The sequence below is a fragment of the Dendrobates tinctorius genome, unplaced genomic scaffold, assembly GCF_039654945.1.
Source record: "Dendrobates tinctorius isolate UK_male_01 unplaced genomic scaffold, ASM3965494v1 ptg000083l, whole genome shotgun sequence".
Classification (NCBI taxonomy): domain Eukaryota; kingdom Metazoa; phylum Chordata; class Amphibia; order Anura; family Dendrobatidae; genus Dendrobates; species Dendrobates tinctorius.
In genome coordinates this window covers 21,839,672-21,853,499 of record NW_027361751.1, presented here as the reverse complement: position 1 = coordinate 21,853,499, position 13,828 = coordinate 21,839,672, and the positions used below count along the sequence as shown (strand labels likewise).

The 13,828-nt window shown below is 40.8% G+C and overlaps 1 protein-coding gene across 8 annotated transcripts in view; it reads left to right on the top strand.

The window, feature by feature from the left end:
• MAST4 (microtubule associated serine/threonine kinase family member 4) overlaps window positions 1-13,828 on the top strand; it is a 699,637-nt gene that overhangs the window by 627,438 nt on the left and 58,371 nt on the right. For all 8 annotated transcript variants that reach the window (XM_073584205.1, XM_073584199.1, XM_073584201.1 and 5 more), the window contains 2 exons: window positions 8,778-8,986; window positions 12,034-12,172. In XM_073584205.1, the coding sequence (XP_073440306.1) occupies window positions 8,778-8,986; window positions 12,034-12,172 (348 nt within the window). The remainder of the gene's footprint in view (window positions 1-8,777; window positions 8,987-12,033; window positions 12,173-13,828) is intronic.

The following is a 13,828-nucleotide window of genomic DNA, read 5'->3' as shown; positions in this document are numbered from 1 at the left end:
CCATAATGCAAGCATCACTGTCAAGGCTTATGTTTGGCTGCAGTGACCCTTGCATAACTTATAGGAAAGTTCCTATGTGCTTTGAATTCGCCCTCCCCCCCCCATAAATTGGTTAAGTTACTCTGGCCATCTAAACAAAAATTTAAATTCTATAAATAATGGTGGCTAAGAAAAACCCTTCAAATGGAGTCTGACACCAGGTTTTTGTTCTGTAGCCTGGGATCATAATGATGTAGGTGCAGAGACCCTAATTCCAGCGATGTATCACTTCCTGTCATTTTGATATCGCCATTGTTTTCTATGTTGAAGATCTAGTAGTTCTCAGAATGCTGAGCCCTGTATAACCCGCCCACACCACTGATTAGCAGCTTACTGTGTACACTCTATATTATCAGAAAGTTGACAATCAGGAGTGGGGTTATACAGAGCAGATAACTAGGAGGCACAAGACACCTAGTCCTTAAATGATAATCTCCTGCTGATAAAATACTGATTTTAATTGAATATCAACACACAGCCTAGTAAGTGACACCTTGCTGGATTCAGGTTCTCAGCCCCTACATCATGCTACTCTCAAATTACATAGCAAAAGCCTTGTGACAGATTACTTATAAGCATGGAACATATTATACTAGAACAGAGTAAAAGAGAAAAAAAAAGTAAAAACTTAAAAGCAGCAGAAGCAAAACCCATTGCAGTTTTCAGTGTCTTCTGCCAGGGATGGGATGTGGTTTTAAGACTTGGCAGCAATGTTTCATTCACTTTCTTTGCAAAAGTCATTGTTGATTTTGAAACCTAACTCCTTAGAACACAGTGTCCAGGTGCTAAATACAAAAAAAAAAAAAAGCATGTGAAACACACACTGTGCCATGTATTCTGTTCCAACTCCTTTTGGATAAGATATTTTAACTCAGGCTTACTGTGCGCTGCTGAAACCAGGATAAAATCACCACATGAGAAGTTTAACTATTTATTCCCAACGCGTTTCAAAGTGAAAAACCACTTCTTCCTCAGGGGATGACATGTAGTTTATTATGTATTCTGTTCCGACGCCCGTAAAGAAAGCATTGTGTCACTGACATTCTATGCAGTGGAAAAGCAGCTTTGAAGACACTACCGCCTGCATGGAGAAAAAACACAACAATCGCTCCCATTGCTTACAATTAGAAAAAATGCAGACGGAGCTGCCAGTGTAATTTAGGTAGAAATCACAAGAGGAACAGATCCTGTGGGGATCAGAAGGTACAAGGCGTCTGTAAAAGTGCTGGGTCTCAGTTACACTTGATTTCTGATTTGCATATATAACTGCAGGCTTAATGGTTGCTGCTCCGTCTCTAAAGTGAAGGCCGCGGTCACCAACAACGAACAGTTCACCTCCAATTACTTAGTTTATGCAATCACACGTTACCCTGTTTCTTTTGTCTTGATTCACCTGCTAAAGTAGCAGTGTCGTTGGCAATTTCTTCTGCATGAGTAAGGCCTGTTTCACACTTACGTTTTCCTTGTCAGTTGGTAGCCACCAAAAAGGCGGAGAACGGATCTGCGGGCAACGATACACCAACGTGAGCTACCGGACCGTTGGTGCGCTGGGATCGCCCGATATGTGAATTTTAAAGGAACCGCGCTGAAAAAAACATAATAATCCAGGAGCGGGCAGGAGAGAGCGAGAGAGAGATTTTGACTGATGGAGACAAACGGATGTGTGAAACAGGCCTAAGAGGCGTACATTATATATTAAAACGCTCACTCATCGGGTAAAAGGTCATCGTTCTCGGCAGCGCATCGTCATGTGTATTCATAACTCACACTGCCGAGAGTTATGGCAGCCTATGTGCATTCACCAATTGTCAGCGCCCAAAAATTGCAGATCTGTAAACCTTTACCGATTGGTGACCATTTAATTAGCCAGGTTATACAGGCAGCCTGCAGTAAATGAGGCAAACTGAGCCATCTGTAGTAGATTGTTCAATGTGTATGGACTTCCATTGTTCTCGGCAGTCTTGTCCTTTTTGTTTAGCACAAAAGCTCTTTTCACCGCAAACATTATACTTTTTCATTGGGTGCTCAGCAGCCTGTTTACACTGAAAGAGTATTGCAAAACAGGCTTGATTTAGCCTTGATTAGGAGAACTGCTCTGGAAGCAGCCAGTGTTAAGCCCCCATCACACATAGCGATCTCGCTAGCGAGATCGCTGCTGAGTCACAAGTTTTGTGACGCAACAGCGATCTCACCAGCAAGATCGCTGTGTGTGACACTGACCAGCGACCGGCCCCCCTGCCGGTTATCGCTGATCATCCTGGAATAGCCAGGACATTTTTTTTGATCGCTGGTCTCCCTCTGGCCAGCACGCATCGCTGCGTGTAACAGGCGGGAGACCAGCGATCAGCGCGCTGGTAACAAAGGTAAACGCAGGGTTTCTAGAAACCCGATGTGTACCTTAGTTTCCAGCGCGCTGATGCAGGGAGCTGGTAACCAAGGTACACATCGGGTTTCTAAGTGACGCACGTCCCTTAGAAACCCGATGTGTACCTTAGTTACTAGCTCCCTGCATCAGCGCGCTGGTAACTAACGTACACAGTGACGCCGCACGCTCGGCGTCGCTGGTGCTGATTGCTGGTGAAGCTGCCTGTTTGACAGCTCACCAGCGATCATGTAGCGACACACCAGCAATCCTGACAAGTTAATATCGTTGTCCGGATCGCTGATGAGTCGCTATGTGTGATGGGGCCCTTAGAGTTGGTAATTTAGCAAGATTTTTAACAGTAGCTTGTCAGAAGGTGAGCAACTAACCGCTGAATAGAAATGGGCTGGAGACACCTGGCTGGAATGTTAGGAGTTGACTCCTCTCCTTGAATGTAATAGACATGATCTGATAGCCAAGCTCCATGGAAAAAGCTTTACACTGTTAGGTAAAAGCCCTCAATGCAGGAGAATGACAGAAAATTGAAAAAGGAAGTCAATTGCAGATTTGCTTATTTTGATGTTGTCTAACTAAAGGAATTGAACACAATTAAATTAGTCCCTTTAAGTGTTGAAAATCAATCATACGGGATGAAACTGCTTATTGTTATCAATTGTAATCCAATGTGTATGGATACCTTACGTGACACAGTAACTCATGATCAGTTCTTGTTTTGGCGAGTTTTTGACATTGTATTTTTGCTGTGCGAAATAATCAGTGTATCACCCTTCCAACAATTTGGATGGGATTTATAGAAATCTCATGCCTGCTGAGCTTTTTTTTTTATGCTTTGTGAACTGAACTGACCTGCTCTGCGTTTTGGAAGATGTCAATTTTTTTAGCAGGTACGCCAAGTTTTATGCGCGGATTTTCTGCGTTCTTCATTAGCTGTGTTTTTAGTGTTTTTTCCATTGCGGAAACACCATAAAAACATACGTAGTCTGAACCTGACTGTGTCAATACTGTTTTGTCAAAGCCACATAATGAGAAGAGTATCAAAAACATAGCAGCTTTATTAAAGGGAATTTGTCAGTGGGATCAACCCTTCTACAGGTGCATCTCACAAAATTAGAATATCATCAGAAAGTTATTTTATTTCAGATCTTCAATACAAAAAGTGAAGCACATATATTCTATAGAGTCATTAGAGAGTGATCTATTTCACGTGTTTATTTCTGTTATTTCAGCAGATGACATGGCTCCCCAAACCATCACTGATTGTGGATACTTCACACTAGACCTTGGAAATCAAGGTCCCAGAGTCTGGAGAGGCCACAATCCAAGCTGCTTGAGGTCTAGTGTGAAGTTTCCACAATCAGTGATGGTTTGGGAGCCATGTCATCTGCTGGTGAAGGTCCACTGTATTTTATCAAGACCAAAGTCAGAGTAGCCGTCTACCAGGAAATTTTAGAGCACTTCATGCTTCCCTCTGCCGACAAGCTTTTTGGAGATGGAAATTTCATTCTCCAGCAGGACTTGGCACCTGTCCACACTGCCAAAAGTACCAATACCTGGTTTAAAAGCAACAGTATCACTGTGCTTGATTGGCCAGCAAACTCGCCTTACCTTAACCCCATAGAGAATCTATGGGGTATTGTCAAGAGGAAGGTGAGAGACACCAGACCCCACAATGCAAGTGAGATGAAGGCTGCTATCAAAGCAACCTGGGCTTCCATAACACCTCAGCAGTGCCACAGACTGATCGCCTCCATGCCACGCAGCATTGATGCAGTAATTGATGCTAAAGGAGCCCTGACCAAGTATTGAGTGCGCTTACTGAACATACATTTCAGTAGGCCAACATTTCAGATTTTAACATCATTTTATCAAGCTGCTGTTAAAAAGTATTCTAATTTACTGAGGTAATGGCTTTTGGGTTTTCATTGGCTGTAAGCCATAATCATCAACATTAACAGGAATAAACACGTGAAATAGATCACTCTGTAATGACTCTATATAATATGAGTTTCACTTTTTTGTATTGAAGGCCTGAAATAAATTAACTTTTTGATGATATTCTAGTTTTGTGAGATGCACCTGTAAGTCGTCTATGTGGGCATGTAAGTCATAGGAAGCTGAATAATAAGATCTGGAGGCAGATTCTCAAGCCTGACCTATGGTTCTGAACAGTTCATATACATATAAAACAAAATGTGGATTTCTCTGGAATAAGACATCGAAGCTGGATAAAGTGACCTGCGTGCCTGTATAGATGGATAGAGGGTTGATTCTACTGACAGATTCCCTTTTAAAACATACCTAAAAGGGACAAAAACCTTAGCAACAAAAGCTTGATAAAAACACATGTAAGAAAATGCGCTTAATAATGCAAATATCCTACTTTATCCAATCGGTGCAGAAACTCTAATAGAGATCATTTTAATTTCGCAATCAGTCAAAATAATTGATAGTATAATCTTTTATCCTTGCTACATTTTATACTTTTATCCAAATATTGTAGTGATTGTTAGAAAATATTTTTTTTATAGTGACAATTGGCCAGCGTAAATGACTAAATATAATGTATATGTAACGTGAGCCTTAGAGACGGAAGAAAATGAATAGAATCAAGTCAAAGATTGCAGCACGTATAATTTTCATATGTAGTTTATACGTTTGGGAATTACAGATTCATGTAATGATTTCCTGGGATTTGTAAGGTTCTCCGAGTACTTTTGATTAGAATTTTAATGGAGGAAATGAAATAATTCTGCTGTGTTTTAACCGCGCTGGCTCCTTCACTAAGGCCTTACTTGTACAGTCAGGTTCTGAACGGTGTCATAGGTTAATTGCTATGAAATATCTCCGCTGACATTTGAGAGACCCTATAAGCCGGTCTAAGCGCTCAGCGTTGTAAAAAATACGTTTCTCAAAAAATACCTGCAACGGTGTCCAAGACTTGAAATGAATCCAATTCTAACTTCACAACTCTGGTTCTTGTAGTTTGCAGCATTTGATGCAGTTCTGTCTATTTATGGGACATTTGCCGCACTCTTGCAATGTTTACGTATACACACATATAATATATTAGATCCTTTCTTATAATACTCGATTAATTGTTTACTATCTTAGGGTGCTTTGACGTTGCGCTTTTCTGCACATTTGTGGATCCCGTCGGGGCTTGCGTCCCCCCCCCCCCGCACAACGGGATTTGGACGTATCCGCCAGTGGAGCCATAGACTGTAATGAAGCTGACGGAGCTAACGCGCTTAGCTACACATCATTTTCGGGCGTAAACGCCTACTGGAGGCAGACATAGTGGACTGCGTTATCAGAAAATTTCCAATTGTTTAAATTTCGTTTTTTATTAAATGTTTGTTTTTTTGCAGGGTTTTTTTCATATTACAAAAAAAACCTGGTGATCTTGGGGTTTTCATACTGGCCACTGAACATTATTTAAACTCCTACTTCCTGTCTGTACGATCAACCTTCCTAAGTCGTCTATATATGCATTGAGGTCATAGGAGATTGAATAAAATGATACCTTGACATCTGTGATCCGATGTCTTATTCCAGAATAATCCATGTTTTTCTTAATACGTAAATGAGCTGTTCAGATCTATGTATGGGACATAGAATAGATCTCCCTGAGAATCGGCCTCCAGAGCTTATTATAAATGAAAGGGTGCGTAATCTGTGTGAGACATGTAAAGCAGGAGAGCAGACTGTCAGTCATTACATGTCTCACACTGGTAACAGCCCCTTTTCATTTGAAATAAACTCCGGAGGCAGGTTCTTAGGGAGATCTATGCCTTGCCCATATATTCTAACACCTCATTTATATATTAGGGGCAGCTTGGATTTTCCTGGAATAATGCATGGGATTTCAGATGGCAAGATATAATTTTATTCCTTTTTCTATGACCTTCATGCCCATATAGACGGCTTAGGAGGGTTGATCCTACTGACAGATTTCCTCTAAAGAAGAGTTTTCAGCAAGCTTCATATCACCAGAGGCAGGCAGCTATTACACACAGCTGATAGCAAAGGGTTCACTATTCACAATCGCCTGTATCAGTGCTGACTCTGCTTCCCTTCCTTCACAATGAATTGGCTTTCAAAAAAAGTAAAAAAAAATAAAATTAAAAAAAAAATGTAACACAAAAATTTGATTTGAACAGTAGTTCAGTTCTTGATGATAACTTGCCTTTAAGATGGCCAAGTACTTTAGATACCATCAGTTTTGAAATCTTAATCACTTTTTCTCTTGTTCTACGGCCCTCTTATCAATCTCATTTTGATGTTTTACCATTGGGCAGAAGAACAAGTACTGGCTGTTTGGAACACTGTGAAACAAGTGACCGATTAAGAGCCACATTTATTGTCCATTGGTAAGCTTCATAAATGGCCGTATACAATGGTTCCTTCAGGAAAAGAACATGGGCTTACAAAAAAAGGCTCACAGTGACTCAATACTTTTTCAACATGATTTATTTCCGACAGATTTGGAATGCAGCATCTGTTCACCAAGCTCTGCTGGAAATTTGCCATGAAAGTAGAGAAAGCTTCATGTTTACCAGCATTTCTCTGCATGTGTAAAAAGGTTCATTGTGATGATTACGGATGGAATTTCTGACTATCTGGTTTCTGATTGAATGTGTGCAGAGTTTTCTAGTTACTTAAGAGTTAGGTTTTCCGGTTAGGTTAGTTTATGATTTAACGTTTAGTACTACTGCTTATTGTAATAACGTCAGAAAAGATAAATTAGACATACCTGCTACACTCAGAATGCATGTTAGGTCTAGTGATGGGTGACTGATGGTTTTGGGGGAGACTTTATGGATTCCTGTTGAGCATTACATCCTATTGTCCGACAAGGTGTCTAAGGGGGAATGATTCTGCTTTTGGAGACTACCAAACTGGGGTAAGGAGACTTATAGGCCATGTAATGCTCCTCTTGGAATTTAAATATGCAAATAACCTCTTTAAAGCAGATGAGGACTTGAACTGTAGCGCCACTTTTTAGATGTAGCAATCCTAAAAGTCAGTCTCAACTCTTTGAAAGCCTAGCCACATGACTTAGGATAAGAAGCTAATCCAGAAACTCTATTTGCAGACACATTTTTTGGGGTGTTTGCTATCCTTCAGTGCAAAGCATGAGATTTGATTTGGCTAGGTGAGTTTCTTGTCTGGCTTCTTATCTGAAATCATGTGGCAAAGCTTGTTAAAGGTTCAACAATGACTTTTAGGATTACTGTATCCAATAGTTGGCGCTAGAGTTCAGTTCCTCTATTTTTCTCTGGAGAGGCTATTTGTATACAGTCAGACAAGTGTGTTACAGGTCAACACTGCTGTATACTAGATTATGTAGACTCCAAATGAAAGCTTCGTGTTTCAAATGTAACCACATCTATAGAGAAGTCTATATTTAGAAGAAGGTGAAGTTTCTGTCACGAGTTTACCATAACAGAGAGCGTCCAGAAGACCGCAGTTTCTGATTTGACGTACTCCTGCGCTGATTAGAAGCACGTATCCTACATATTAAATGGTGCAGGTTTTTGTTAGCAGTGCAGGGGTTAAACTGTTCTGCTTAGTGTGTCTGAAGCTTTCCTGCTTGGATGATCTTAGCTGTTTAGTATTGGCCACTTTCCTCTCCTATATATACTTGCCTCTCTCAAGCTGGATTGCCAGTGTTAGTCTTATAATGATTGGTGTGGAGTAGAGGCGTTTGAAATGATGATCTGTGACTGTTGCTTGGTGTGTGCAAATCCTCATCCTCTCTCATTCTCTCCTATTTGGTTTTCCTTCCTTTTTTCTCCAGTGTTCCTCCATTGTTTATGAGTGCGTATTTGTATGATGGGTATTTTCATTTATCTCTGTACATCATTCCTTGTTAGTCTAGTTTGTGTATATACATACACCATTACTCCCCACTTTCCTGGGAGGAGGACAGATATAGGGCTGAATCAGGAGTTCAGCAAGGTGTAGGTGGCCCTGGTGTCTTCACTGTCAGACGTAATCCAGAGAGCAGGGATAACTAAGGTGCCCCTAGCATTGGGGACAGGGAAGGAAACCTTGGCACCAGGTAATCTTACAACAAGAGTTGACCGTTTTCATTCATGTTTTTGTTCTGTTTCTCTTAAAAGAAATCGAAATCCACCCGATCACTTAATCTTGTTTGCAAGAAATGGCAAATACTTATTCCAGTTGCCGCGTTGAAAACCTTTTTTGTTCAAATTAAAGGTTTTAAATAATTTAGCTCATGCCAAAGATCTTTTCCCACTCACTCTTGTTTTGTTTGGTACTGCATGTTTTCTATTAATAAGCATTAACTAAAATTCATTACGAATCATGGATTTTTTATTTCTATCTCCAGGGCTGTTTACTTAGTCAGACATAAAGAAACCCGTCAGAGATTTGCAATGAAGAAAATCAATAAGCAGAACTTAGTCCTTCGAAATCAAATTCAACAGGCCTTCGTGGAGAGGGACATTTTAACATTTGCAGAGAATCCTTTTGTTGTCAGCATGTACTGCTCCTTTGAGACAAAGCGTCATTTATGTATGGTCATGGAGTATGTCGAAGGTAAGATGGTTTTTTTATTTGCCATTATGTATCACGCTTTTCTTTGAGAATTGTTGATTATTTGAAATTCCAGACTTTACTTAAAGGATTCTGTTTTTTGTACCAATGTAGAGTAGCGGCAAGCATAATTCTTTCAGTTAGTGGACTGCACTTACACAGTTCACCATTGATTGTTTATCCCCTTTTCTTTGGCACGATCTGTATTTTTGATGCCAGGAATAGCACATCAACTGAGCTTTTCTGACCCCCAAAGTACCTGAGTCCTTATGAACATGTGATAGTCAACATTAGAAATCAACAGGATCTGCCATGATTTGTTCGGATTCTCTTAGAAATAGATCTGCAATACCGGTCATTTTTCAGTGGAAGCAATCACACTAGTGTGAACAGAGTCTTCAATGTCTGATGGAATCGCAGTGGATGGGATGGGGGATGTAAGTGATCAAGCTCTTTGGTAGTCAGTATCATTCACATAGGCAGGCAATGTAGTCAGGTCCAAAATAAGTGAAGTTTATTATTTTCATAAGCTTCCTGATAAAGTTCAAATAACACAGCTTCTTCTGGACACTAAAAGTATAACAGAACCAAAACAGAAAATAATTAGTCCATACATAGCACTGCCTCACGTATTTAGATGTTAGTCCTTTGCTCACTGCCTTTGGCAAAGACTGAGCCATATAAACAAGGTCTTTCATCCTCCACATACAGACCATTATGGAGCAATTCATTTATCTGATTATACCAAATGCACCTCCTAAATTGCAGTGTAGGAATGACCAGTCCCGCCCAACTCTTCCAGTTGTTCCTTAAAACCTGGACCCAAAATCCAGGCCCATTAAAACCTTCTCGACACTATTTGTGCTGGAGCTTGCTCTCTGGGTTTTTCATCACCGAGGCTAGGCACCTCAACGATATACATACACGCCATCCATGACTTGTCCGGCTGCAACGTTACAGGGGTTTTCTGGAATGAAAAAGAACAGATATGTATATATTACTAAAAGCCATTGAGGACTGCCATCTATGTATTGACAAGAGAATGGGTTGAATTTTCAAGTGCTTTTTTTCAGCTGAATACTATCAGAATGCAAATGTTCTGGAAAATCTCCATTAACTTCTTTATATTTCCATTTTGTAGTAATTTTCATTTTTAAATTATGCCACAGGATTTATGAGGTAGATTGATTCATTCTTTGTTTAATGCAGTGTTCCCCAAGCTGTAGCTCTCCAGCTGTTATGAAGCTACAACTCTCTGTGCCCTGACAGCTTCTTTCTGCCAGGGCTCGTTGGACGTTGTAAAGGTACAACAGCTGGAGAGCCACAGCTTGGGGAACACTGGTTGAGTATATGTCTACCCATCGTTTCTCATATATTTGGACGTCAGAAGCAAGAACCTTTTGGGAATCCTGCCAACGTCAAAACCGAATAGATAGCTTGTATGTTTTGTTTTTTTTTAATGTCTCAAGCTAAGTAAATTAAGTGACATGGAGAAAAGCAATAATGCAGATTACAGGAGGATACACTGGACATCTACAATACGTGTCAGACTCGTTGATCTATTGATTAGATCAGTGAATGGTGATATCAATGGCTGACCATTATTCCTCTACATATGTGCTTTTGGCAGTTTTTGTAATCCTTCCTGTAGAGGTTTGTAGCTTTTGTAAAACTGCATTTACATTGCAAGATAATGGGGGAGTGTTGTTAAAAATACTAGTTTCACGGTAATCTTTCCATGTAAACAGGCTGCCGATCTCTTGATGAATGAGCAAAACACTCATTCATTGGGTGAAATGACCTTTTGCACAGTTCAAAAGATGATTGTACTCAGCGGTTTTCTGGTTTTTATACAGTTTTGAAGATGCAGGAAAAATGCATATCAAAACGTTGCAAAGTAAAAAAAAAAAAAGCTTATAAATTGGGGATGTTGGTAGAGGTCTTCTTTTCCATTCGCCTTCCCCTGGATCTCCTAAACTACTTACTGAACGTTCCTCCCAGGACACTAGGAAGATAACAGTCAGTGTTTTCCTATATATTTGCAAAGCATCAAAGTCTTTTCATTGGGGCCGCACTATGGCCTCTGGAGGGTCCTATGGCCCCTTGGATGTCTGACACCACAACCAGCTTCCTAGACACTTGGTGGCATCATGACCATAAAAGCTTCCTCCTTCATTCCCTTTGCCCTTATCCTCCCATCGTTTCTTACTCCTTGTCTTGTGGCGCGTACCCCTTTCTCCCACTTTCCTTTCTCTTCATTGTATTACACTTCTTATTGAGAGTTCACAACGTTGGACAATAACCTGAATTTTGTATTTGATTTTCTATTATTCTGGTAATTTTCAATAAAGGGTATAGAATAAAAATAAAATATACAAAATGCTTGTAAAAAAGCAAAATATGTTCATTATTTGAAATGCTGTTTAAAAGAAATGCATGTAGGAGTGGTCACATTTTTCCATTAATCTGCTGTAGAGCATACTGTGTTTTTTGGAAAAATAACAAATACACATCTCAGTTAGGATTTAGAAATAAAGTAATTGGACATTCTGTTCATGTACTGTAGACACTAACACTTTTAGCATTTTGGATATAGACAGTAATTGGAAGTATCTTTCCTTGATAATTTCATTTTGTCTATTTTTGTAGCTTGAACACATTGTATAATGACTACCGCGTTTTATTATTTTAAGTCTTGACATATTTGTACTGCAGTCAGCATTGTTCTGCTCCTGATAAGAACAATTCCTGCCTTGTATTCTAAAGTTATGGGACCGTTTTGTTCCTATGACTACCACCAACAAAGTACACAAAACACACACCAAGCATGCAAAAAGATTAACGACTGGAGAATGCCATAAATACAATACCAAAGGTTTGGAGGAAATAAACAAATTCTTAAGGTTGTTATTATGCACCTTACAGAATTTTTAAAGAGTCTGAAAGATGCGTCCAGGAAAAACTCTGCGCTCACTGACCATGTCACTGTATTTGTGGACTGACTACTACATTCTCTATCAATCACCTGTCACATTTGCTTTCTTCTTTAGGAGGAGACTGCGCCACCCTCCTGAAGAACATGGGACCTTTGCCCGTAGACATGGCCCGAATGTATTTTGCTGAAACTGTTCTGGCCCTGGAATATCTCCATAACTATGGAATCGTGCACAGAGACTTGAAACCTGACAAGTAAGTTTGTTAGTGACTCTTTCAGGGATTCCTGGAGGGTTTGGAGGAATGGTCAGATTATTCTTTACCAAAAATAATGCCACTCTGGCCCAAGGGCCATGTCTGAAGCTTGACATTGTTCATTTAAATGGAGCAGAGCTTATTATACCACACAATATGTATTAGTTAAAACACTGTTTTTTAAAAACGTAATTGACTTAAGATATGAAACCAAACCAGAACCATTTGCATATGCCTGTTTTGGGAGACATATAGACTATGCAGCGCTCCATGGGAAATAACGTATGCATAGTATTGCCTAGCCTATAGGTCTTCCTAAGGCGGGTTGGTGATCACCTTAAGTAGAAAGTTTACCTTTCAGAAATCCTGTCGTAAGATCTCTCACCCAACCGAACAATCTCCTGCTTTGCAGTGATTCTAGTGGAGGTTCTGGTTTGGATTTTTATCCCATTTCAAGTGGCAAGGCTTTTTATATGATCCATATTGACTTGTAGTCATGATAGAAGGAGAGGTAATGCCAATGTACACTCATAGGAAGATATGAGATACCTCTTGTATATCTAAGCAAGCCATGGCTTAAAACTTTCAGGGTTGAGCTGAATTTGTTACACATGGCATACCGTATTTTTCGGACCATAAGACGCACCTGTCCATGAAACACACCCCAAATATTGGGGTGGAAAATAGCAGAAAAAAAAGTTTTATATAAGATTGGGGTCTGTCTTGTTAAGGTATCTTACCTGAGGGCCAGTGGTGGTAGAGCGGGGTCACAGGAGGCATGGTCCCTTCCTCAGGAAGCCGGCGGCAGCAGAAGTACTGCAGTCACGGGGTGCAATGCTGCAGGTCCAGTGTCGGCGGTGAGGCAGAGCGTGGAGCAGGGTCCCTTCCTCAGGATGCTGGCGGCAGCAAAAGTGGGGCAATGCTGCAGTTCCGGGGTGCGATGCTGCGGGTCCGTTGTCAGTGGTGAAGCAGAGCAGGGTCCCTTCCTCAGGAAGAAATGAGGCGACACCATAGCTCGGTGTCCATGGTGAGCAGAGCCGAGTACAGCACCGCTTTCTCGGCGGCCATCTCAGTTTGCGCTCGTGTGGCCTCCGGCGGCCATTTTCCTGAAGCTGAGGGCCGTAGAGATCTCAATCTGCGCATACGTTGCCTCCGGGATCCCACGTCTTCAGGAAGATGGCCGCAAGGAAACAAACGATGCACTCCACACCGGCGACACTGAGCCTCAGCATCACCACACGTCTGCCGCCGCCGATTCCGCTGCTATACCACAGACCCAACCCCCCCGGTAAGCCTATGTTTGGACTATAAGACGCATCATCCCATTATCCTCCCAAATTTTTTTGGGAAAAAGTGCATCTTATAGTCTGAAAAATGCGGTATTTCTTCTGCTGCAGATAAAAAAATCCTTAATAGTGGCACTTACCCTGGTGTTATGGTGCTGTTCACCAAATGTCACTATTCAGTAGGCATCTGGAGTGGTCATTAGGGGTTGTACACATTAGGTGATGTTTGTTTCACCCTGCAGCTAATGCTTCATCAGGTGCATTAGCTAAATGAAGCGTTAGCTACATAAAAAACTGCCATTGCCTAATGAATGCCACATATGTGAACAACCTTCGCTGCCTGCTCCAAGTGTCTGTTGAATAAAACAGC